Source organism: Heloderma suspectum, chromosome 6 (assembly GCF_057233095.1).
Source record: "Heloderma suspectum isolate Gila_16-S chromosome 6, 16-S_ref, whole genome shotgun sequence".
In the NCBI taxonomy this organism is placed as follows: domain Eukaryota; kingdom Metazoa; phylum Chordata; class Lepidosauria; order Squamata; family Helodermatidae; genus Heloderma; species Heloderma suspectum.
This window is the reverse complement of record NC_139463.1, coordinates 115,641,805-115,668,815: the sequence shown is the minus strand read 5'-3', so window position 1 is coordinate 115,668,815 and position 27,011 is coordinate 115,641,805. Positions and strand designations below refer to the sequence as shown.

At 45.7% G+C, this 27,011-nt stretch overlaps 1 protein-coding gene across 2 annotated transcripts in view; it reads left to right on the top strand.

Annotated features, from left to right (window-relative positions):
- The first annotated feature begins 6,345 nt into the window (after nt 1–6,345).
- LOC146342678 (alpha-N-acetylneuraminide alpha-2,8-sialyltransferase-like) overlaps nt 6,346–27,011 on the top strand; it is a 59,630-nt gene continuing 38,964 nt past the window's right edge. Inside the window, exons 1-3 of one of the 2 annotated variants that reach the window (XM_084806208.1) lie at nt 6,346–6,431; nt 8,556–8,769; nt 10,274–10,429. In XM_084806208.1, the coding sequence (XP_084662334.1) occupies nt 8,669–8,769; nt 10,274–10,429 (257 nt within the window). In that variant the 5' untranslated portion in view covers nt 6,346–6,431; nt 8,556–8,668. The remainder of the gene's footprint in view (nt 6,432–8,555; nt 8,770–10,273; nt 10,430–27,011) is intronic. The other variant, XM_084806209.1, reaches the window with a different exon arrangement.

Below are 27,011 nucleotides of genomic sequence, written 5' to 3'. Positions count from 1 at the left end.
TAAGAGTCCTACCTTCCTTCTTTTAAACGTCCCCTTCCCAATAACGTGGGGTTTAGGCTGTAGACGTGGGGTGATTGACACACCAGATGCTTGGGGTTTAACCACAACAGTTTACTGGTAAATTTAATGCAAGCAGCTACAGCTATAGGTATTTACACAAGAGAGCTGAGTGGTACAAAGGGTCTTAAAGGAAAATAAAAGTTGCAAGATGCAAGTTCCTTTACCGTAGCTGTAGTTAGACTTCTCCAGACTGCTTCTTCCTGCTCCCTCTTCAGGCTCTGGTCTCCCTGACTCTGCTCTTACTGGCTCTCACTCTCTTTATATACCCTCCTCCCTCAAAACTGAAAGTATTGTTTCATACCTGAAGAAAGGAAACTTAACTGGGAAATGAAACTGAAACCTAACTGGGAAAATGAAACTACGCCTCTCAGGGATACCCCTCCCTACAAAAAATCCCAGGCATCTAAGCCTGACCGTTTTTTCCACCTTTGCCTATGTAGGCCTCAAACCTTCACAACAATAATTTGAGGCGGAAAAAAAACTCAGAGATCTGAGTTTGGGCCCTGAAAGCATCTATGATGCTGTTTCCCTAGATATCTGATGCCTGTCTGATTGAGTCTTTAAGCTATGCTTCCACCTATGCTTAGCTTGTATATTTCTCTCTCTCTATATATTTGTTGTTGTTTTTCGGTCATTCGCTTCCGACTCTTCGTGACTTCATGGACCAGCCCACGCCAGAGCTTCCTGTCGGCCGTCACCACACTCAGCTCCCCCAAGGTCGAGTCTGTCACCTCCAGGTTATCATCCATCCATCTTGCCCTTGGTCGGCCCCTCTTCCTTTTGCCTTCTACTTTCCCTAGCATCAGCATCTTCTCCAGGGTATCCTGTCTTCTCATTATGTGGCCAAAGTACTTCAGTTTTGCCTTTAATATCATTCTCTCAGCTGAGCAGTCTGGCTTTATTTCCTGGAGTATGGACTGGTTTGATCTTCTTGCAGTCCAAGGCACTCTCAGAATTTTCCTCCAGCACCACAGTTCAAAAGCATCTATCTTCCTTCACTCAGCCTTCCTTATGGTCCAGCTCTCGCAGCCATAGGTTACTACGGGGAATACCACTGCTTTAACTATGCAGACCTTTGTTGTCAGTGTGATGTCTCTGCTCTTCACTATTTTATCAAGATTTGTCATTGCTGTCCTCCCAAGAAGTAAACGTCTTCTGATTTCCTGGCTGCAGTCAGCATCTGCAGTAATCTTTGCACCTAGAAAGACAAGGTCTGTCACTGCCTCCACGTTTTCCCCCTCTATTTGCCAGTTATCAATCAAGCTGGTTGCCATCATCTTGGTTTTTTTGTGGTTTAACTGCAACCCAGCTTTTGCACTTTCTTCTTTCACCTTCATCATAAGGTTCCTCAGCTCCTTCTCGCTTTCAGCCATCCAAATGGTATCATCTGCATATCTGAGATTGTTAATGTTTCTTCCAGCGATTTTAACTCCAGCCTTGGCTTCATCAAGCCCAGCACGTCGCATGATGTGTTCTGCGTACAAGTTGAATAGGTAGGGTGAAAGTATACAACCCTGCCGTACTCCTTTCCCATTCTTAAACCAGTCCGTTGTTCCGTGGTCTGTTCTTACCGTTGCTACTTGATCTCTCTCTCTCTCTCTCTCTCTCTCTCTCTCTCTCTCTGTATATATATATATATATATATATGCAAATATTACAACCCTCTCCTGTTCAACCCCCAGTCTTACAATACAAGCACTGAGCACTGTTACAGGATCTTGCAATCAAGGAAAGATAAGCATTTACCTTAACACATTTTAAAATGAAGACATACAGCGTGTGTATTTTTGTGGGGGTGGGACCAACCTCTTCTTGACTTCTGCATGGAGGAAGTCTTCATGTAATTCTGAACCTTTCAGCAACAATACTTGTTAGGACTGGTGTGCCATGTACGTCATGGAATTGACTGCCAGTGGCTGTTTTCCCCTAATATATCTGGATGGTGTGGGGGAAGATTTTCTTCTTCTCTTCCTCCAACAAGCATTGTGAACATAACAACCCTCTTCTTGGTCTTGTTGGTTCTCTCCCAGATGTTCAACAACACACTCTTTGATGTGCTCCTTAGAATTAATTTCCAAAGATCTAAAATCAGGTGTGCTTCCATACAGAAGGGCCCTAGCACTACTAATCAGAAGGGAATGTGGAGCTATTCCATCTTTTTTCCTCAATAGATTTTCCGTGGTAAGAAAAAATGGAAAAAGCAGTGGGAAAATATGAGAGGGTTATGAGTGGAAGATCTGATCTGGACCTCCTGTAAAATTCCACAGATGAGGTAGGGCAATCGTACAATAAAACCCTTATCTGGAAGCATCTAAACAAGCGACCAGACGTGCTGGCTACAACTCTCTAAATCCCAGCATGGGCAAAAACACAAAGACGTGTGTGCGTGCGTGTGTGTGTAACTCTTTCTACAGGGTCTCTAAAGGGACTCACAGCAAAGGCCTTATACAGGGACAATTAACATATATCATTTAATTTCTTAATCATCAACAATAATAATACCTATATAAGAATTTTACATAAATAACAATTCACATATCACAAAACAATAAAAGAGAGCAGTTCTGTCTTCCAGATTGGGTCCACAACAAAAATATAAATAAATCTTCTCCCTGAAGCTTGATATTTCTGCTGGCCAAAGAGGGAAAACAATCTCTTCTCATTTCACCTCAGCTCCACAGCAGTCTTCTCAAAATGGATCAGAGTCCAGTAACACAGGAACAAACGTTACTGACAGCCCTTTATATAATATAAAAGAACATACACAGATAAGGAACTCATAGTTTTTGTGAAATTCATGACCCTTAAAAAAATTTAAAGGAAACCCCACTACTAAACTGTCTCAAGGGTTCAGGAAGCCTCGCAGAGAGGAGAAAGCAAGCTTCTTCCAAACTGCATTGAGGTAACTGCCTATAACGGTGGCCACTCTTTATCTCACTCCCTTGCTGCGCATGTACAGGAGTATCCCCACTCCAGAATTCTTAAAGGGAAATGTACCAGTGGGTTACATGTGCACACAGACACACTCCCAGCCAGCCAAACCATTGGTGTAGAAAATCTACATTGGGAAAACTCCCTTCTGTGCTTGAAGCAACTGAAGTTGCTTCTGGGATCCCAGTTGCATGAGCAACCTGAATAAGGAACTGACGGTTATAGTTTGCGGCATCCCAAAATAAGTCTTGAGCTACCTGTATTGTACATCTCCATGACCTGGAGATCGCTGCCTTTGAGATGCCCCAGCATTCTCCCCAATTCATTGTGGGATTTTTTGCATAACATGCTTTATCAGGTGACGCAAATTTGTGATGCCCCCTCATCACACTTGTGGAGACAGTCTTCCAGTCATGGAGGTGACATGGTGTAAGATACAGTGCAGCCCAAAACTTACGTTGGGGTATTATGACATATAAACCCCAGTTCCTTATTTAGGCTCCTCATGCAACTCAGGGCTCAGTAAAGAACCGGGAATTAGTAAGAATGAACTAACCAGCTTCAGCTTTGATCCTCTGAAATAGTTAGTTAACAGGTATTTCAAAGTAGATAGCCTGCAATAATATGCAGAACTGGATCTTTTTCCTTAGGTTTTCAGACTTGCAGCCAGGCCTGGATCCTTTGCCTTCCTATTTGAATGGAAGTGAGTCCTTAAATGGGACTTGCTTCCCCCCAAACAGGAAGAAGATGCAGCATAAGGCATTCCTTTGCACGCTTACTTGGGAGTAAGTCCCATTGAACATAATGGAATTTACTGTGAGTAAACATTTAGAGAACCATATTCTTGTAACCTGATCCTATCCATATTTATTTATTTACAACATTTATTTACTGCTCCACATCTAAACAGATTCCAGAGCAGTGAACAACAACAGATAAAACGATAAAAAAATCCAAAAAGAATAAAACACAATATTAAAATTATTCTTGTTAAAAAAAACAGAGTGCCAATAAAACCGTGGTGGGTCAGCCAAGGAAGGCTTCCTAGAAAAGAGCTGTTTTCAGGAGGTGCCAAAAACAATACAGTGTTGGTGCCTCCCTGATCTCCAGAGGCAGGGAGTTCCATAGGAAGGGGGCCACCACACTGAAGGCTCTTCTCCAATCAGGCCATAGATTCATGCAAAACCACCAGGAGCATGCCCTCTGATGACCTCAGTGACTGGGCAGGTTGGTGAGGGAGAAGGTGCCTTCTCAGCTATCTTGGTCCCAAGGGCTTTGTATACTAGTACCAAAACCTTAAACCTGGCTCAGTAGTGAATAGGCAGCCAGTGCAGTTCCCTCAGTAAAGGAGTTGCATGCTGAAAAGTGGCAGCTCCTGACAACAGCTGAGCTGCTGCATTTTGCAGTAGCTCCAGCTTCTGGAGTAGCCTTAAGGGCAGCCTCACATAGAGAGCATTGCAGTAATCCAGTCTTGAGGTTACTAGCGCCTCTGCTGCTGTGGCCAAGCTATCCCTGTCCGGGAGAGGCAGCTGAAGCTGGTGAAAGGCACTCCAAGACACCATGGCCACTTGGGCCTCCAGCAACAGGGATGGATCTAGGAGTACTCCTAGACTACAAACCTCATCTTTCAGAAGGAGTGCAATCCCATCCGGAACAGGCAATGAACCCATCTCCAGGACCAGGAACCACTCACCCACAGGGCTTCCATCTTGCCATGATTCAGCTTCAGTTTATTGGCCCTCATCCAGCCCATTACTGTGTTTAAGCACTGATCCAGAACTTGCACAGTCTCACCTGCTTCAGATGACACAGGGAGATAGAGATTTGTGTCATCAGCATAGAGCCGTGGCTCCAAATCCCCTAATGAATGCTCCTAGCAACTTCATATAGATGTTAAACAACATTAGGGACAGGGTGGTACCCTGCAGAACTCCATAGCTCAATTGCCAAGGTGCTGAGGAATGGTCACCCAATGTTACTCTCTCAAATCAGCCCTGTAGGTCGGTCCGGAACCACTGTAACACAATGCCTCCAATGCCCATCCTACGGTGTCGATCCAGGAGGATACCATGGTCGATGGTATCAAAAGCTGATGAGAGATTGAGCAGAATTAACAGGGTTGCACTCTCCCTGTTCTTCTCTCGATAAAGGTAATCTATTAGGGTGACGAAGGCTGCTTCAGTCCTGTAACCAGGTCAAAATCAGACTGGAATGGGTCTAGATAATCAGTATCCTCCAAGAATGCTGTTGTTCCGCCATGACCCTCTCCAGTACCTTCCCTAAGAAAGTGATATTTGCAACTGGGCGGTAGTTGTTGAACTCCATTGGGTCCAGAGTGGGTTTCTTCAGGAGTGGTCGCACTACTGCCCCCTCAAGGAGAGCAGGAACCACCCCTTCCCATAAAGAAGCATTCACCACACGCTGGACCCACCCAGTCATACTCCCCTGGCTAGCTTTTATTAGCCAAGAGGGGCAAGGATCAAGAGGGCCCGTGGTCAGTCACACTGTTGCATGTACCTTGTCCACATCATCAGGCCACAGCAACTGAAACTGATCCCACAAAATCGGGCAGATGGTGGCGTCAGACACCTCAGCTGGAACTGCGCTAACAACAGCGTCAAGTTTGCTGTGGAGACAAGCGATTTTCCCCTCAAAGCGCGATGCCAAAAGGTCACAGGGGGTCCTTGAGGGGACCAGGGTCCCATTCTCTGGAGAGAGTATTAACTTCCCCCAAACTATCTGAAAGAGCTGTGCTGGACGGCTACTTGAGGAAGCAACGAAGTCACTGCCATGCAATAGGCACGATTATGTGCTCTAGAGCATGCTCGGTCATCGTCACTTTGAGTCTTGCACCATTTGTGCTCTATCTGATGTCCAGCATGTTTCACTGACTGTAGTTCCCCAGTATTAGGGATGTACAAAACGACTTACCTGTTTCGTTTCGTGACATCCGCAATGGGGGGGAGGCGCTCCGTCCCTCCCCCCAAAAGCCTCGCCGGCTGGCTCCGCTCCACAGCAACTCTGCGGAGCCGCCGGCTGGGGCCGCCCGCAGCGACATCCGGCTGCTGCTGGGCTGCGCAGGGACGCAAATGGCGGCCGCCGTAGCCTCCGCCATTTGCGTCCCTTTTTTTTCACCGTGATAGGCTACGTAAAGGCTTCAGCTGGATCACCAGCTTTCTCCACTGGAAAATCCCCAAGAGCGTTCAGAAATCCATTGGTTTCCATCAGTCTCCTGGGGTGAAGCATCCAAGTGGGTCGCCCACCCCTGCAGAATATGTATTCAGAGAACCGCCTCCAAATCACCTCAGAATTTCCTCAGGACAGTTCAGTCCCCCCCAGCAGCTTCCAAGGCCCAGTCCCACAGGGGGCTACACTACACAGGGTTTCCCTGGGCTGAGCACACAGTGCTATCGATACCTTCTGTTGTGTCCTTCTGTTAAGTAGGTGGATTTTGTTCTTTGTGGTATTGTGCCTTGAGCTTTTATTGTAGCTGAATATTCTTTTGCATTGGAGCTCTCCCTCACTAATAGGAAGAGCTCCAGTGCATCATTGCCTCATCAACTAATCTTCCTCCCTGTGGCTAGTCTCTCTTGGATTTCCAGGGACCGGGGAAAGATAACTGGATATGGCTGTTTCTGCCAAGCAATCCTTGTGAGAGATTTATATCGTGGAAACTCGCAGTTAATAAACAATAATTAGATGACTTGATTTCTGGTGAGTTTCTATAGGAAATCTTGCTGGCGGTGACGTAATGCTGGGCAGGGCTGGCACCGCCACGTCCTCCAGCATCTCACCGCTGTGCCTTGCCACCCAGCATCACATTAACAGGATACAAAACAGAAACACCCAAGAGCTAAGATTTATGTAACAGGGAGGGGGGAAGCAATAAAAGCAACTCAGGTAGGTATGCAAATTAGAGTGAGGCTTTGATCAACGAAGAGCGCAGGGATTCCAGTAATGGTGTTAGGCCATGGTGAATATCCAGAGTCTCTCAGGCCCTGCCTCTGGCTACACAGTTGTAGGCCTCAGGCTGCATCCCATAATGCTGCTGTGTGAGGGCATCTGCTTTCTCCTTCAAGGTCTTTTCTGCATGGTCTTTTCTGCTTTTCCCTCTGTCTCTGTAATCTGATCTCTCTCTTACCAGTCTCCTCAGAATCTCCTCAGAACCACACAGGCTCCTCTGGCAGCTTCCAAGGCCCAAACAGGGCTTCCCTCCAAGAATCCCATCAGGGGCAACACATGATGGTCCCGTTTGCATGAACAGATATGCCACAGTGGCTTATTAATTTAAGCCGCGGTGATCTGCTGTGTGTGCAGGTGTGTGTGCATTATGCATATTCAAGCCAAGGCTGCAACTTGTCGTGTTGTCTGAACCGGGGTGGTGGGGGTTGTTGTGAGCATAAACAACCCTCGCATAACCCGTGGCCTGTTCTAGGGTTATGCAAGGGTTGTTTAACCCTCACACAGGACCCACCACCTGGGTTCAGATGACATGTCAACCCACGACTTGAATATTGAAAAATGCCTGGCACATGCTGGGCTCCAGTGATCGTATGAACTGGTCAGAATGATGGATAAAGAACTAGCCTGAACATTTGTGCTGACAGAACAGAAGTAGGTGGTTTGGGTTCTATGAGGTATTTGCAAACATTAAAGTTTCTGTAATTTAATAATGTTTTGCATCAGATGTTGGAAGATTTATAGTGTAGTGACCTAGTCACTAGTGTTAAAAACAATACATGGATTTGACTTCATTTCTTGTGAGATTGTAGAGGGAATCTTGCTGTCCACTGTTGGAGACCTAATGCTGGGCAGGGCCAACAGCACAAGGGCTGACCCAAGATATTTTGCTACCTGAGGAAAAGGATGAGGTGGCTCCCCACATCCCCCCCATTTCATGTACAGAAGCTGACTGGACTGGCAGTTAAGTCTTACTTCAACATTGACAATTGGGACAGTGTCCTCCACAATCCATAGCTGAGGGCAAGGCAGGCTAGCTTAGGGGGCACACAGGAGGCCATCTCCAATACCTCACTGCTGCTGCCTGCCCCCCAGCTTCAGCTGACTCCAGTAGCTGCCTCAGACAGTTGATTGTGGGCACTATAAAAGGGCAGCAAATTGAACTTATTTAATCTATTACTGGTTTTTGATGGCCATATTGAGGCAGGGAGCTATTCTCTTCAGGTGCCAAAATAACTTGTCTGGCCTTAGGGACGATACACCTTGGCCAAGGTGGCAGATGCCCTTTGTAAGGCAGCAAGGATGCCCTCAGGCAGCAAAATGTCTTGATGCTGGGTTAGGTGAGTTTTTGGTTAGACCAACAGCCAAATTTGTGGGTATATAAACAAAATGTTGAGCTGGTTTCTTGGATGATGAATTCACCAACTGTCTTGTGCCACCAGTGTTCAGGGAAATATAGTGTCCATTGTGTTCTTGGTGCACATTTGTGTCGCTGTGCATTTCTGAAAGTCATGCTATTTTTATGGGGGCAGATTTATGGATACAAGAAAAAGGAACAGGAATTTAGCTTTGGCTACCTTTTCAAACATACTTTTTTGACCCAGCTCAGGTATGGTTGAAGCTTTTTCGTACAAGCTCATGTTGTAGCTGAACAGGACACAACTGAGGGACCTACATCACCCTAGGAGAAGCAGGACAAAAGCAGTACTGTGACTTGATGCTCGCCATGTCCTTCTGCTTCCGGTGTAGGAAACAGGACTGCACACTGGCCATCTGTGTGGTCTTCCTTCTTGGCTTCACCCTTTGGATGCTACAGGGGTGAGTGAGATGGCCTGAATTTCTTTACAGGGTGAATGGGGTAGGAATGAAAAGGCTATGAGTACTCTTCGTAAAAGAAACCCAAACAAATTATTGTTTCCCATAAAAAGAGCCGGGGTGTGTGTGTTTCCTCCAGCAATTTACAGCAAAGCCAATTCCTTTTAAAAAATCCGGTACTCCTCCATTAGCATCTTCCGTTGTCGTGGAAACACGGCCTAGATCAAATACAGGGTTTTCTCAGTCAAGGTACCGACCGAACAGCACACATTAGCTCCCTAGGAAGTTGTGGGCAGTGACTGGAAAAGGTCAGAATGGTGACTCTCCCAATGGGATATCTCTCTCCCATAAAACTTTATATAGATTGATGCTGCTCTGTTCAGTAGGTGGTGGCAGCTACTACTGGATAGGGACGTTTTAGGATAGGTTTAGTACGAGTGGTAAACCTGAGACAAGCCAAAACTCATTGAATTTGACTTACCTAGTAACCTGTGATCTCAGGTTTAGGAGTGGGGGAAGGCTTATCTGAAGGGCACCAGGGCATATCACAATGGGCTTTTTCAAGAATGGTCCCTAGATGTGGAAAGCTACATTCACTTGAAGAAAGGCATATAACTGCAGGAATTGCTGGAGGGGTAATTCAAGGGGATACTTTAGAATATTCCTCTTTTTTGATTGGAGAAATGATCAGCAAAGGAGGACCTTTCTTTTCTGGAGAGTAAGTAGCAGGTCTCTCCAGATAGGCCCTTGGCCAGGGTCCTACACTGCCAATGCACACTAGAAGAAACAATTCAGAAATACATAACTACTGATTTAAAACATGTTTTCCCTGCCTTTCCACAAGAAGCTGTCTTACAACAATTTAAAATAAAGAATAATATACAATTGGGCTTCCTGAGAGAGGGAGTACCATAAACTTAGTGCCACTGCTAAGGAGGTCCTGCCACACAAACTTACCAGCTGAGCCACCAAAAGCCAACAGGACATCTAATCCCTATTTCTTGCCTTGCCCTCCTCCTGCTGCTCCCACTCCTTTTGCTTTGGAGACTATTTTTTTAGTTTTGAATGTAATGAAGATGTAACCAGGAGGCAATCAGGACTGGAAGCTTGCTTTCAAGTTAGGGTGCTTCCAAGATGGAGAGCTCCTAGTGCTTCTGATCAAAAGACATAGTGCCATCTTTTCCATCTTTTCTTCCTTAATGGGTTTTTGTAGAAAGAAAAAAAAGATGGAAGAAGCAGTCAAAAAACACTGGAGGGTCTCAAGTTGAAGACTTTGTCATCTGGACCCCTGTAAAATTCCATGAATGGGGAAGGGCAATTGCATGATAAAGGCCTCATCTGGAAGCACCCATACATACTTGGAATAGGATTCCAAGTTCTCTTTTGAAATACTAGAGACCACCTGAAATTTCTCACAGCCATATTTGGAAGGCAAAGTCCCATCAGATGAATGCTTAGTGGCCTTTGGAGCGTGTGTCTCTGTGTGTGACTCTTTCTTTGCTGCTAGGAGAGTGCAGTTTCAGAAGACAAACAGAAATGTGGACCGGGATACTGCAGTTCAAACATATACTCTTCAAATGGAAGATAAGAGAATATTGGAACATCTGCTGCTCACGCAGGAATACCCTTGGGAACCCATTGCCACAGCTGTGGCCCAATACAGGTAATGCCATTCAATCACCTACACCAAAGGTGGACTGCAACCGCAGGAACATATGTAGCTCCCCCATCAGAGCTGCTGGGCGCAGGCCTTTTTGACTGTCTTCACATTAAGGTAGTCATAAAGCTTTCAAGGAAGGAATACACAAATTCTGTCCCCAGGTGAGGGTTTATATAAAACACTTTTCTGAGAATCCAAAGTTGTTCATAGTAACTACACTTTTACCTAACATGAACAGTGTATATAATAAGATAAGTAGACAGTAACATAGAAACAGGCAGAGAGAACAAATTGAAATTGAAATTATGACAAAAAGTCTGATGAAAGAGATGTGCCTTATACCCCTCCCAAAAACCATGAAACAGAGAGAGCGCTTCCCTCATTTGTTGAGGAAGGAGGTCCCACAAATATGGCACAATAAGAGTGCAATCCTATGTGTGTTTAGACAGAAAAGAAGGCCTACAACTCCCAGCATTCCCTAGCCAACCATGCTGGCTGGGAAATGATGGGAGTTGTAGGCCTTTTCTCTGTCTAAACATGCATAGGGTTGCACCCTAAAGGTCCAAGGTGGGTGGGGCCAGGGAAGGAGGTGTGGCTATCTTGGAACACTATCTTGGGAGAGCCGGATTGCGAAACTAGGCTGGCTGGATTTTGCCTGCGGCCCTGAGGTTCTGGTCCTTTGACCCTAATTCTTTATAAAGTATTAAAAAAGAATTCTTCTGGATCAGACCGGATGTAAAATATTTAGATTAAAAAACCCACAGAAACGCCCTTTACATGAATCTCCATAGTAGTATACAGCTGACTTACATTTTTCAGCCACTACACCGAGGCTTTTTGGATTTGTTCTGGGGGTGGCTGTTACTGCCTACAGTAGCCTTCCTTAATCTGGTGCCTCCCAGATGTTTTGGATGACAACTCCCAGCATTCCTGGCCATTGGCCATGCTGGCTGGGGGATGATGGGAGTTGAAGTCCCAAACATTTGGAGGGCACTAGGTTGGGGAAGGCTGACCTATAGAAATGCTCATGTGCAGCAGTTCACTGTGTGAATTGGGCAATTTTTACCACATTACAACAACATCCTGAAAAGAAAAGTTTGTTATGCTTTGGTTAAAATCTCCCAGTTCTGATGGCTGACCATCAGTAAGCACATCAGCCCAGGGAGCAGTTTAAACTGGATTAATATCCATGTAGAGATATATGCTCCCTTGAAGCTGATATTTACTATGCCAGGGATAACAGTTGAATGTGAAAGAGCACTCTGGCATAGTAGATACCTGGTCCCGCCACATGATGGTGCCTTTGGACAACATATTCATTTGTGGCAAGGTGACTATGTTAAAAAAAAGGATCCCAGCCAGAGGCATATGTTAGATCAGGCTAACTGGCTGCCTACACTATCAGTTGGAGGCACTAGAGGATGTCATCTTCCAGGATGACCTCATGCCAACATGCCCCTGCTGGTGAAGTGCATGCTTTCAAGTCTGACAATGATGCTGAAATGGGTGAATTTTTGTGGTGGTGGTGGCAATGGGTGCATCTGTTGACTTTCATTTTATCTTCCTCTCGGCGCTCACCCTGACGCGGAGCACCCTTATTTATTCTTTATTTATTTGTCACATTTATATCCCGCCTTTCCTCCAAGGAATCCAAGGCAGCATACATGTTCCTCCTCCTCTTTATTTTATCCTAACAACAACCCTGTGAGGTAGGTTACGCTGAGAGTCAGTGACTGGCCCAAAGTCACCCAGTGAGTTTCATTGCTGAGTGGGGACTAGAACTTGGGACTCCCTAGTCCAGTACCATAACCACTTCACCACACTGCCTCTGGTACCCTACTGCTGCGAGAGACTGATGGCAATTTATTTAAAACCTTCCCCCCACCCCCTGCTCTTTAGCCAAACGGCACCCAAAGCAGCTTCAAAATATCAGGAATACGACGGTCCCTGCCCTCAGGTTTACGATCTAAAAGATATGATACACAAGGGGAAAAATCTTTGAGGGGAAGCTAGAGAAAGAGGGAAATGCCGGGAAGTGAAGGTTTCAATCCTATACTGAAGATTCGCTGGTTGAGGGGCTGTAGGATTCGGTGGTACACCAGTGGAGCTATTCTGCTGGCAAAGATACATGGCAGAATGGCAGGAATAGGATGGAGCCATGTGTACACTGGATCCTGTGCCCCTTCTATCTTAGGCCATGCCCCCATTGATGGCATGATTTTACCCCAGCCCAGGACCTGGTATAGAAAATGTACCTCCCACTGACTTCTCCTGAGTTAGCCTCACATTAACTCAAACATTCCCAGAGTTCTGCGAAAAAAATTAAACATAAATAGGAAGAACCTGAGTAATTTTTCAGAGCCAATCTGAGGGCTCAGGAAAATACTCCCATCCATCTCCAGCAACCCCCCAGTCTCCCAAACACAATCCCATCTCCTCTTTCTTTACTTTCAGGCAGTGGCGCTAACACAGCACCAGAGAATGGGGACTGTGGGAAAATAGCATCCAGCCTCCACTCTTGCTATTGCTGTTTTCGTCACCACTGCTGCATGAAGCAAAGAGAAGGGGAGTGTTTGGGGGTAGGGAAATGATGGGAGAACTTTCAGGGGACAGAGATGGGCAGAGGGGAAACCAGGAATTCTTCTCTGACTTGTATTTTGAAGCGAGCTGGAGGAGAGTTCAGGTCTTTAAAAGCCTGTGTCTCATTTAAGGCAAGCTTTTCTGAGGCACCCGAGTTTATATTCAAGCATGGTTTGGGCAAAGTTAGGAGGCATCACTAGTTTTTTGTTCTGTAATCTTAAATGTTTTGCCTTGAAAACTAGCTCAGGTTTGTTGTTCAGTCGTTCAGTCGTGTCCGACTCTTTGTGACCCCATGGACCATAGCACGCCAGGCCTTCCTGTCCTGCGCACTCTCCCGGAGCGTGCTCAAGTTCATATTCATTGCATCGGTGATGCTATCTAGCCATCTCATCCTCTGCCATCCCCTTCTCCTTTTGTCTTTCCCAGCAACAGGGTCTTTTCCAGAGAGTTTTCTCTTCGCATTAGGTGGCCAAAATATTTCAGCTTCAGCTTCAGTATCTGTCCTTCCAATGAGCACTCAGGGTTGATTTCCTTTAGGATTGACTGATTGGACTCCTTGCAGTCCAGGGGACTCGTAAGAGTCTTCTCTAGCACCACAGTTCGAAAACATCAATTCTTCGGCACTCAGCCTTCCTTATAGTCCAGCTCTCACAGCCATACATTACTACTGGGAAAACCATAGCTTTGATTAGACGGACCTTTGTTGGCAAGGTGATGTCTCTGCTTCTTACTATGCTGTCTAGGTTTGCCATAGCTTTCCTCCCAAGGAGCAAGCATCTTTTAATTTCATGGCTACAGTCACCGTCTGCGGTGATCTTGGAGCCCAAGAAAGTAAAATCTGTCACTGCTTCCATTTCTTCCCCTTCTATATGCCAGGAAGTGATAGGGCCAGATGCCATGATCTTAGTTTTTTTAATGTTGAGTTTCAAACCAGCTTTTGCACTCTCCACTTTCACCCTCAACAAGAGGCTCTTTAGATCCTCTTTGCTTTCTGCCATTAGGGTGGTATCGTCTGCATATCGGAGGTTGTTGAGAATTCTCCCAGCAATCTTAATTCCGACCTGTGATTCATCCAACCCGGCATTTCTCATGATATACTCTGCATATAAGTTAAATAAGCAGGGTGACAATATGCAGCCTTGTCATACTCCTTTCCCAATTTTGAACCAATCGGTTGTTCCATGTCTGGTTCTTACTGTTGCTTCTTGACCCTCGTACAGGTTTCTCAGGAGACAGGTAAGGTGGTCTGGTACTCCCATCACTTTCAGAATTTGCCACAGTTTGTTGTGATCCACACAATCAAAGGCTTTAGCGTAGTCAATGAAGCAGAAATAGACGTTTTTCTGGAATTCTCTTGCTTTCCCCATGATCCAGCGAACGTTGGCGATTTGATCTCTAGTTCCTCTGCTTCTTCGAAACCCAGCTTGTACTTCCGGTAGTTCTCGGTTCGCATACTGCTGAAGCCTAGCTTGTAGGATTTTGAGCATCACCTTGCTGGCATGTGAAATGAGCGCAATTGTGCGGTAGTTTGAACACTCTTTGGCGTTGCCCTTCTTTGGAATTGGAATGTAAACTGACCTTTTCCAGTCTTGCGGCCATTGCTGAGTGTTCCAAATTTGTTGGCATATTGAATGCAGCACTTTAACAGCATCATCTTTTAGAATTTTAAATAGCGCAGCTGGAATACTGTCCTCTCCGCTAGCTTTGTTGTTAGTAATGCTTCCTAAGGCCCACTAGACTTCACTCTCGAGGATGTCCAGCTCAAGTTCAGTTACCGCACTATCATGGCTATCAAGGACATTACTATCATGGCTATCAAGGACATTAAGATCTTTCCTGTATAGTTCTTTTGTGTATTCTTTCCACCTCTTCTTAATCTCATCTGCTTCTGTGAGGTCCCTGCCTTCTTTGTCCTTTATCATGCCCGTCTTTGCACAAAACATTCCCTTGAGATCTCTGATTTTCTTGAAGAGATCTCGAGTCTTTCCCATTCTGTTGTTTTCCTCAATTTCCTTGCATTGTTCATTTAAGAAGGCCTTCTTGTCTCTCCTTGCTATTCTCTGGAACTCTGCATTCAGTTGCATATATCTTCCCCTTTCTCCCTTGCTTTTTGCTTCCCTTCTTTCCTCAGCTACTTGTAAAGCCTCATCAGACAGCCACTTGGCTTTCTTGCATTTCTTTTTCTTTGGGATGGATTTCGTTGCTGCCTCCTGAACAATGTTACAGACCTCCGTCCATAGTTCCTCAGCCACTCTGTCTATCAGGTCTAATCCCTGAAATCTATTCCTCACCTCCACTGTATATTCATCAGGGATATGATTTAGGTCATACCTGAATGGTTTAGTGGTTTTCCCGACGTTCTTCAATTTAAGCCGAAATTTTGCAAGAAGCAGCTCATGATCTGAGCCACAGTCACCTCCAGGTCTTGTTTTTACTGACTGTATGGAGCTTCTCCATCTTTGGCTGCAAAGGACATAATCAATCTGATTTCGATATTGACCATCTGGTGATGTCCATGTGTGGAGTCGTCTCTTGTGCTGTTGGAAAAGAGTGTTTGCTATGATCAGCGTGTTCTCTTGGCAAAACTTTATTAGCTTTTGTCCTGCTTCATTTTGTACACCAAGGCCATGCCTGCCTGTTATCCCGGTGATTTCTTGACTTCCTACTTTAGCATTCCAGTCCCCTATGATGAAGAGGACATCTTTTTTTGGTGTTAGTTCTAGAAGGTGTTGTAGGTCTTCATAGAACCGATCAAGCTCAGCTTCTTCGGCATCAGTGGTTGGGGCATAGACTTGAATTACTGTGATGTTGAATGGTTTGCCTTGGATTCGTACTGAGATCATTCTATCAAGGCAGTGATCCATGAAGGGGAGCTCAGGTTAGGGCTGGGCATTTGATCGGTGAAAGCAGATTTCATCAGTTGACCAGTAAAGATAACGCTCAAGTATTTTTGAAAGCATTAACGTCACTAGAACAGCAATAAAGGGTGCCAGAGTGTGTGCCACAAAAATGGGCCATGACACAGTAGCATCAACTAACTCATTCTTCCAATTACTTTAATCATCAACAGGTTTTGATAATGTCTGCTAATTGGAAGAATGAGTTAGTTGATGCTATTGTGTCATAACCCATTTTTCTCACACACACACTGTGGTCCTCTGACACAGGACACCAAAGTCTGTGAGACTATTTATTGTAGCAAATCTCACAGTAGAAGCTTAATGGTTACATCTTCCCAGAAATCATATAGCTAAACAACAACTAGAGGCACATTGCTTAGTCCAAGAAACAGTTCAAAGCCTAATAACTACAATCATGTCAGAGATCAGCCCAATGGTATTTTCCAAGTTGGGATCTCTACAGTTCAGAATGCAATGCAAGATCACAATAAATCTAGACAAGGTAAAATTCCATGCAATTCAAGTAGTGGTTCAAGAACAAGTTCTGAAACTAAAATTTACACACAGTCAGAGCTCAGTCCAAAAATCGATTCTACATTGGAATCTCCACGGTATGTGTGTCAAGGCAGACTAAAGGTCAGGGATCACGATAAGTCCAGGCAAGGGAGCATTATGGGCTTTTAAGATGACATTCCCAACACAGGCTTGCCAGCCCTTGCTCCAGCTCCTGGTAACAGTTTTGGACAGACAAAAGTCTTGAGTTCATAATTTATTATAAGTCTTGGGCAATTGAAATGTTGATAAGTCCAGGTAAGAAAGAGAGTACTGGGCAGTAGAGGGGTTCCCATTCAGGGCTTCTACTATCCATGCTCCCCAGCAGCCTAAGCCTTCCTGGAACTATTCAGGATAGTTCCAGGCAAGTTCTTAATGATACAAGGTTCAAACAGACAAGGGTCGAGATTTACGGAGAGTCCAGGCAGAAAGGGTTTCAAGCAGAAAAGCTGGATGTTCCCATCAAAGGTTTTGTAGCCTCAGCACTGGCTTAAATGCAAAGGAGGGGCCACTTGAGCTCTCCTTCTGACAAGGGATTCTAGCCTGTAAACAAGCCCTATGTCGAACAAGGCATCTCTGTTCTGCTGTCTTGAGTTGATGTCTTAATCTGGGTAACACCTCTCAAGCCCCTCCCTCTGCTTGGTTCCCACAGAAGATTTCTCAAGTTATAAATCAGAGGTTTGACCTAATCCCTTATCTTGCAGCTGTGGCTGGAAGAGAGTTTTGCTCTCCTTTCATCTGTAAACAGATGGAAGACAAGGCTGAGCCAGGCTCTTGCCATTCTGACATTCCACAGCCTGAGCCGGCCCAAACCAACCCCCTCCCTCAGCCTGCCTTTAAATGAGAAACCAGCTTTCCCATGACTGCAGTGGGTTTTAAACCACTCCAGTCCACTTCTGAATCTGATGCTGATTCTAAAACTATTGGGCCCACAGCAGCACAGCTCAGCCTGACATATTATGAAACAAAGACATAAAAATCAAAGTCCAGTGTCTATATATGTGAATGATTAACAACATTGCTGCTCCCTTTGGCTTTTATGCAGGAATGCCCAGGTCAGCTTACATTTGCTGCTGCTGCTGCTGTTATTATTATTATTATTATTATTATTATTATTATAAATGAGATGTGAACAAACAAAGCAAACTAACAGCAAGTATTTTTTAAAACCCCATAAAAATCAATTTTTAAAGACAGTTGTGCTAAGCAGGCAGCAGGCAAGTTCTTGTAGCATCATCATCATCAACAAAGATGGGCAGCCCTAGAGCAAACTTTGCCAGTTGCTTGGAGATGTCTGTAGTTATAGGAGCCTTCCAGTGGCAACACAGCACAGCTTCTCCTAGGTTTCCCCCGATCCCTGCAGAGTTATGGGGCAACAGCCCTCATTTCTTCCTTGCTAATAAATGTCACTGTAATGAAACTTTAAAACTTGAAAAGCCATGTGTACAATGGGATTCTTTCTTCCACGGAGTACCTAAAAATAATATTCATCATAAGACCCTAAGAAGTGCCATGCTGGATCAAAGTTGGCCCATCTATCTGCTTCAGCATTCTGTTCCCACAGTGGCCTATGGGAACCCAGTACCCCAATGGGAAGCACACAAGTGGGACTTGAGTACAATAGCACCCTCCCACTCATGTTCTCCAGCAACTGCCATAAAGAGTAGAGATGTGCGAACCCGCCCCTGTCCGGTTCTCCAGGCGCCTGCCCAGCCCCTGCTCACCTGTCCCCAGACCATGCTGAAGACCCTCCCGTGCTTGGCAAGCAGCCCACACTCACCCCAGTGGCCTTGTCGAGCTCTGTGGTCACCAGTTAAAAAAAAATAAAAAGGGCGATATAAAAAATGTGCATATTTGTGTATGAGCGCACAAATATGCATTTTTGCGAATGTGCATATTTGCATATTTTTGCATTGTGCATTTGCATATGCACAAAAATGCACATTTTCATGCATACACAAATATGTGCATTTTTGTGATTGCCATTCTATTTTTCAAAATATGGCGACTGTGGAGCTCGACGAAGCTGCCAGGGTGAGTATGGGCTACTCGCTGAGCGCAGGCAGGGGGCAAGTGGGGGCAGAGGCTCAGCGAGCGGGGCACAGGGGTGCAGGCAGGGTGGGTTCCACTGGATTCCCAAACAGAACCAGGCACCTGTGCCATCTCTAATAAACAGGCATACTACCCCTGATACTGGAGGTAGCATGTAGCCATCATACCTAGGGATGCTAGAGAAATCTGAGTCAGACTAAAATGAGCTTGAATTTCTAAGAATCCGACCTGCAGAATCCTCTGCAGAGTGACCCCCACAGGCTGTGCGGAGTCCATGGACTTACGGATGATTTTTTTTACTTTCCCGAAATTTCCTACATACAAATTCGTAGGAAAATATGGAAATTTCTGCTGAGGAAACATTGAATGGAATGGGGGACGATATGCTAAATATTATGTACTAATGTAAATTATGTAAATACTTATGTAAATATTTACGTAACTATTGGTGTATTTTTCCACATGACGAAAAAAATATTTACATCTGTCTGTGGGCAGATGACGGAACAAAAGGCACCTGACAATCCGCGATGGAGTGGATCTTACACAGTCCGTACATTCCTAATCATACCTAGTAGCCATTGTTAGCCTTATCCTTCATGATTTTGTATAATCTCCTTTAAAAGCCATTCAAGTTGCTGGCTATCACTACATCTTGTGGTAGTGGGTGAAGCATGACCACCTTTCAATGCCTTTGTTCTCTTAAGTCACCATTTTATTCCCCACTCCAGCCTGGCAGTAACTATTTAAACAATGTAGGTTAAATATAAACATGTAAAGTTTTAACCAAGCATTTAAAAACATGCCACAATTTTCCTTTTTAAGAAGTGTTTTGTTTAGATGAACCTTTGAAAAAGAACTGGGTGAACAGACTTTGAGGCTACACTATAGGAGATATGGCTTACTCAGCTACTCTTCTAGCCATAAACCTGCTAATTGTTAATCTAGCACTGAAAAGGGTTAAATAATTCTGCTAACAAAAGACTGAAGATGGTACTTTAAACTGCAGATGGCTAATTTGATCTAGAATGGTTGAATGGTCTGAATGAGGTACAGGAAGACCCTCTAAAAGACCACAGACTCATATTTAAGAAAACCCCAGACTTCTATTCCAGACCCCTGCCCCATGGGCAAGAAGCCCTGAAATTGTGATTTTATACCAATTAATGTTATGGCATTATAACATCTCTAAGACTTTAAAGGACTGGTTTTCAAAAGAAAAGAAAAAATGCAGCTGCCTTTTTCCAAAAGGCCTTTGCAGAGCTATAGCAAAGTCACGATGAGCTGTACTTGCAAGGCTGCTGATAATGAGTGGAGGAGCAGGAGAACTGACACACAGGTACCATTAAGGAAGAAAAAAACATTTGCTGATAAGGGATGCTGAAGAATGCCCTTACTAGTGATGTTGCACAAATTGCTAGTTTCCTTCCCCTGGAGGTCAGTCCAGTTTACCTCAAGAAGAGAGTCACATGTTCAGGCTGGGTCCAACTTGATTTTATTGTTTGTGAACAGTTCGACAGAGGAGCTGTGCTCAAAGCAAAGTCAACCCTGGGCAACACCCATACAGCTATTGCATTCAGCTTACATAACTAGCTAGCGCATTCACTTTTGATTGGTTCTTTACTTATGGTCTGACATTTACCCAATAACCATACTAGGAATTGTTTTCATGCTTAACTTGGGGCATGCACATGAAGCTTATGGTGCTATGTGTCAGCTAAACTCTATGTCATGGCTCATGGCACTGCTGAAAGGCTGACGTGTCTCTATATATGCCATTTTTACCACAGTGGGGAGCCATTACAATAAACATGAACAATGATTGACAAGAGATATTAAAGGCATATATGACCAAAGATTGACCTTGGACAGTAAGTTCACGGAACTTGTACCAGAAAGAAACAAATCAATGTAACATGCCCAGGGCTGTGTTTCCACCAGCGATTTACTCCAACCTGCCTGCACTGTGGGGTCTCTGTGGTTCCATGATGTCATGGCCATTCAGCCCCAGTGTTGCATTTTCTCGCTGAAAAACCGCTTCTTCTGAGCCTGCTTATAGTCCGACTTTTCCCAGTTATGGCGGCTCCATTACTGACCTGTTTCCACAATCGCACTGGGTTCGCTGTCTTAGCCCTGCCCATGGGGCATGTAGCCCGGCCTTTGTGGGTGACCTCAGTGACCCAACCTTTTCCCTCCCCGTTTTCATTGCCGTTTCGGAGCAGGATGCCGAGGGACCAACTTTTAAAACAACATTGAAAATAAGCACTAGAACACAGCCCATGGCCCCAGTCAAGGGGTGTTTTCTCCCATTGTGTTGAATGAAGCTTGCCCTCTCAATGACCACACAAATAACAGAGAAGCCTCTCAATTGACACGGCACATATCAAAGCCCTCAGTTCTTGAAATGCGATTAAGTGTGATCTCTTAAGTGTGATCTCGAGGCTTCGGTCCATTGCCTTAGGACTATATCTCCAAATAGAGATCCTATGTGTTAAAATGGGGGCTGGTTTCGGTCTCTTTCCCACAACAAACACATTAGTGTCTCCTCAGAAGTAACTCACATTGCTGTGGATGAGGCTGAGTTGTTGTTCAGTCGTTCAGTCGTGTCCGACTCTTCGTGACCCCATGGACCATAGCACGCCAGGCCTTCCTGTCCTGCGCTCTCTCCCGGAGCGTGCTCAAGTTCATATTCATTGCATCCGTGATGCTATCTAGCCATCTCATCCTCTGCCGTCCCCTTCTCCTTTTGCCTTCAATCTTTCCCAGCATCAGGGTCTTTTCCAGGGAGTTTTCTCTTCGCATTAGGTGGCCAAAATACTGGAGCTTCAGCTTCATTATCTGTCCTTCCAATGAGCAGTCAGGGTTGATTTCCTTTAGGATGGACTGATTTGACCTCCTTGCAGTCCAGGGGACTCGTAAGAGTCTTCTCCAGCACCACAGTTCGAAAGCATCGATTCTTCGGCGCTCAGCCTTCCTTATAGTCCAGCTCTCACAGCCATACATTACTACTGGGAAAACCATAGCTTTGATTAGATGGACCTTTGTCGGCAAGGTGATGTCTCTGCTTCTTACTATGCTGTCTAGGTTTGCCATAGCTTTCCTCCCAAGGAGCAAGCGTCTTTTAATTTCATGGCTACAGTCACCATCTGCGGTGATCTTGGAGCCCAAGAAAGTAAAATCTGTCACTGCTTCCATTTCTTCCCCTTCTATATGCCAGGAAGTGATAGGGCCAGATGACATGATCTTAGTTTTTTTAATGTTGAGTTTCAAACCAGCTTTTGCACTCTCCTCTTTGAGATTCCCCCTCAAATGAAATGGCACACATTAAAGCTCAATTGCTTAAATGCGTTTAAGCAACCAAGGGAGGATCCAGTGTGAATTGCCTTAGAACTGAAGTACTTAGCAGCTTCGTTATAGCTATCCTGCGGGATACAATGGGGGCTGGATTCTGTCTTTACTACTCTCTTTCCCACAACAAACGCATTAGTGTCTCTACAGAAGTAACTCCCATTGTGCTGAATGAGGCTTGCCTTTGAATGCCAAATCAGAACTTATTCCTCCTCAATTGAAATGGCACACTTTTAAGCCCAATTCCTTAAATGCGATTAAGCGCGATCTCGATCCTGTGTGTTAAAATGGGGGTTGGTTTTGCTCTCTTTCCACAACAAACCCATTACTATCTTGTCAGAAGTAACTCCCATTGTGGTCAATGAGGTCCTCTGGGTTAAAATTGGGGCTAGTTTCCCCCTGTGTTCTCCCCCCCCCATTTTCCCAGCACAAGCATATGTGTGTCTATTTGGAAGTAACTCCCATTGTGCTCAATGAGGCTTGCTGCTGAAATGCAGGTGCATCTGGACTTTCAGGGGAAAGGAGAAGGGGGGTGGGGAGAAGAGGAAAGCCTTTTAAAATATCCAGTACTCCTCTATTAGCTTCTCCTTTTGTTGTCCTGGAAACACAGCCCAGGAGGCGGGAACACTGAAGTGGCGTAAAGGAGAGGGGTAGATGATCCTGGAGGGAGCAATCAGGCAGAGATGAAAAGATGCACACATAAGCACCCGTTTTAGGGGCAAGAAAGAAAGTTTAAAGGGGTGTGGATTGCTCCAGACACAGCACTTTGATTTTTCGCCACTTCATTAATGCATAACTGCGCTTTAAATCCCCTTTCCGGGGGCAACTAGGAAGGTTTAAAGGGGGGAGGGATGCTCCAGACACAGTGCTTTGATTTTTTGCCCCTTTGCTAATGCACAATTGTGGTTTCAATCTCCATTTTAGGGGCAACAAGGAAGGTTTAAAGGGGGGGGGGATGCCCCAGACACAGTGCTTTGATTTTTCACTCCTTCTCTAAAGCAAAACAAAAGGGCTAGGAGGGCAAGGAGGAGAATGGCCAGAGCGGAAAATTTCAGTGGGGCAGAGGGAGCGAGGGAGGGGGGAATTGGAAACAGGAGGAGGTGGGAAAGCAGACAGGCTAAGCAGACCTGACCCACTCCAAAAGGGCTCCACCCAGCCATCAAGAGAATAACGCGATTAGGGCTGTGTGGAAGCATCGCAGCCCGCTAGGGTACAAACATGCACACGAGAAAATGCGCTTGGGGAAACAGCACAACAAAGTTGGAAAAGAAATGAAGGCGTTAGTGTGGAAACACATCCCAGGTAGTAGACCTTCAGCAACGATTTAGAAAAATCTCAGATTAACCCATTAATAATAGTGCCGGAGCTGTTCCCAAAACACATGGTCATAAACCATGAGCCAGTTGGGGGATAGATAGTGGTGGGAATTACTTGGTATTGCTGCCTCCTGTTAAAAAAGCAGCTAGCAGAGGGGGAAAAAAGGCAGAACAGAATGATCATATACCAGTTCCACATGCACACAAAAGGATAAAAAAGAGACCACACCTTTCTTTTGTGAAGAAAGAAAAGAGCTTTATTCACAAGTATTCTTGCACATAAGATGCAGGAATAATATTCACAACAGAGTTCGTTCAGTCCATTTTGTATTCCATTACACAGGCAGGAGCGAGAGAGAGCACACCATGTGCTCCCAGCAATGGAGAAGGTCAGAGAGGGGGCAGGGGAGGAGCAGGAAGGAGGAAATCACACACTGTAGGCTACAGAGCTCCTAAGGCTAGCTATGCCCCAAATTCTCATGCATTAACTAGCTAACTGCAACACTGCCCCCTTCCTGTAACTTGCAGATGTGGTTGCAATATTCCCAACACCCCTTCTCAATGTCAAATGCAAGAGTCCTGAAGCTTCATCTTGAGCCACAAGCTCTTGCATTCACTTGGTAGTGGCTTAGATGTCTGCCATCATCTCTGCAGTTGGACAGTAGTTCATCTCAATAATCCCTTGTTCTGCTAAATTGTGCACTAAGTGGTACTTTTCCCCAATATGCTTGGTGTGTGCTTGAATTTTCTCAGTTTGAGAAACTCTTATACTGCTCTGATTGTCTTCCACAATCTGAATTGGTTTCTATTTGTCTATTCCAAGTTTCATCAGCAGCTGTTTCAGCCACATTAATTCTCTACATGCTTCCGCTGCTGCTATGTACCCATATTCTGTGGATGACAGAGCTACTGTGGTCTGTTTTCAGCTGGCCCAGGAGGCTGGCCCATTTCCATATGTGAAGAAGTATCCACGGGTGGATTTGTGGTCAGAGTTGTCCCCAGCTCAGTCTACATTGGTATAGCTTACCAGTTCTGGATTGCCATGTGGAAGAAAACTAGGGATGTACGAAAGTGACTTACCTGTTCGCGGATTATGTTTATGGTGGGGGTGAGAGGCGTTCCATCCCTCCCCCCGGAATCCTCAACGGGGGGGGAGGCGCTCCGTTCCTCCCCCTGGAATCCTCGAACGGCCGGCTGTGCTCTGCGGCAGCTCTGTGGATCAGCCGGCCAGGCCCAGCCAGGCCAGAGTTGTCCGCAGCCGGATTTCCGGCCGTGGAGGGCTCTGGGTAAAAAAACAAAACAAAAAACAACCGCGTACGCAAATGGCGGCGACTACAGCCACCGCCATTTGCGTTCCTTCTTTTTGGCCGTCTTAATCTACGTAAATCTTTACGTAGGCTAAAACGGCAAATCAAAAGGGGACACAAATAGCGCCCGCTATGCTATTTGTGTTCCCCTTTATTTTCGCCGTCATAGTCTACGTAAATATTTACGTAGACTAAGACGGCCAAAAAGAAGGAACGCAAATGGCGGTGGCCATAGCCACCGCCATTTGCGTACGCGGTTGTTGTTTTTTTTAAACCCACCCAGCCATGATAGGCTACGTAAAGGTTTACGTAGCCTATCACGTCTTTTTTTTTTTAACCCACCCAGCCATGATAGGCTACGTAAATCTTTACGTAACCTATCACGTCTTTTTTTTTTTTTTTTTTTTACCAAGACTGGAAATGGAGGTGGCGGCAGCCGGTCGGAAGACCAGCCGCCGCCGGAGCCGGAGCTGCCGCTGCCCGGAAGATCCGCCCCAGGTAAGTCTCATCCTGGGGGGGATCCGCAGGGGGGCGGGGGGTGGCAGGCCATTCCGCCACAGATTTCGGGGGGCCGAATGCACTGGCATTCGGCCTCACCGAGATCCGTGGCGGAATTCTCTGCCATCCCTAAAGAAAACCAGTCTTCACTTTCAGTTTTGGTTAGTAAGTAGGAAAGTCTTTTATTGAGCATGGTGGGAGGAGTACAGACTGACAGAGTTTTCCCATCAGTTCTGAAATCCTCTCTGCAGTAAGCTGCAGTTACAATTCTACTTGATTACAAAAAGGCTTTACAAACAACAAAGAGTTACATTAAGAAAGACAACGCTCCTTAAGCCTCAAATATTTGCTGAAGAGTATGGTAAAAGTCCAAAACTGGACTTGGAGGTCCATGCCCAGCTGCCCTCCAATTAAGCTCTGGACACGCGGGTAAGATCCAACTCCAGTTTTTTCATGTACAACGAAGGCAGCTCTCTCAACCCAGAGGCAGCCCAGATCAATACTCACCAGTTACGTTTATAATCATAATTTGGCTAAATAAGTGACATCAGCCAAGCCTAACGCACATGTCTGGTCATTATCATCTGAACTTTTACTGAACCCCCCACCCCATCCTCAGCTTCCTCTCTGAGAATCCTGCAACTTTCCCAAGATTTATGACCCAATTATTTTGGAAGCACGATGATTCATAGGTGTGGGGTGAGTAGGGATGTTGGAGAATTCCGCCACGGACTCCAGTGAGGCTGGATTCTAAAGAATCCGCCCCCCCCCCGGAGTCCGTGGTGGAATGGACTGCTCCCCCCCGCCATCCCGCAAAGTCCCTGCGGACCAGATCCTACCTGCCTCCGGCGGGTCCGGATCTGGCCGCCACTCCCTGCCGCTCCACTGTGCAGCCGCGAATGGCGTCCCCTATGCAAATGGCGGCCGCTACGCCATTTGAGTCCCTGCTCTTTGCCGTGATAGGCTAAGTAAATACTTACGTAGCCTATCATGGCCTGGCAGGGATGCAAATGGTGTTCCCTACACCATTTGCGTCCCCGCTTTAGCCATGATAGGCTACGTAAATACTTACGTAGCCTATCATGGCCTGCCAGGGACGCAAATGGAGGCCGGTGTAGCGGCCGCCATTTGTGGCTGCAGCCCAGCAGCAGCCGGAACAGAAGTCCGGCTGTGGCTGGCGGCTCTGCGGCCTTGCCGCATAGTGGAGCCGGCCAGGGAGGATTCTGGGGGGAGGGACGGATCGCCTCCCCCCCCCACGGACCCCAGCGCACCGGACCGGATCACCTCCCCCCTCCCGTGGACTCCAGCGGATGGAGGTAAGTGGGGTTTCGTACACCTCTAGTGAGCTGCTGTGCCAACAAGATAACTTATCTCTACTGCCCTTTGATATGGAAGAAACAGAGACAACAGTTTTAGGCTTTTGAGGAATCTGCCACGTAGGCACGAAGAAGCCGAGACAATATGGCTTTGCCTTAGTTATTTTCCACAAGAGGAAGTTACATATTCACTCTTGATATCAGATGTGCACGATCAACCATTATCTTCTTTCCTGGAATGCACTGAAACAATGCATTCAATGTTACTTTGAACTGAACTCTTTCTTACAGTATATCACATACACAGTTTTATTATCCAGTCTAGGCCTAGGGCATCTCTACACCAGCCTAAAATCCTGCATTTAAAACGGGGCTTTCTGCTTCTGTTTCAAATGAAGGATCACAAGGACTCCCTTTTTCACATGCTTCCTTTTTCCCCACCCCCTTCCCCCTCCCTCTCCCGTATCTGAGTCTTCCATTATCTTTCATTGATCACGCTCCTCTTCTTGCTGCTTTTACTCTTTTCACAGAGGAAACTGAAGTAGAACACAGTGGGGTAATTTGATAGCTCATTATCTGAAATTGATTTAAAAATGGAACAAAGGTCATTACGTGCAGGAGTCACCTTGAATGATGACGTCATCATGTAAAGAGCCCGCAAACTTCCGTAAAGGAGAAATCTCAATCACAGGATAAAAGCTCCATGTGAAGGAGCC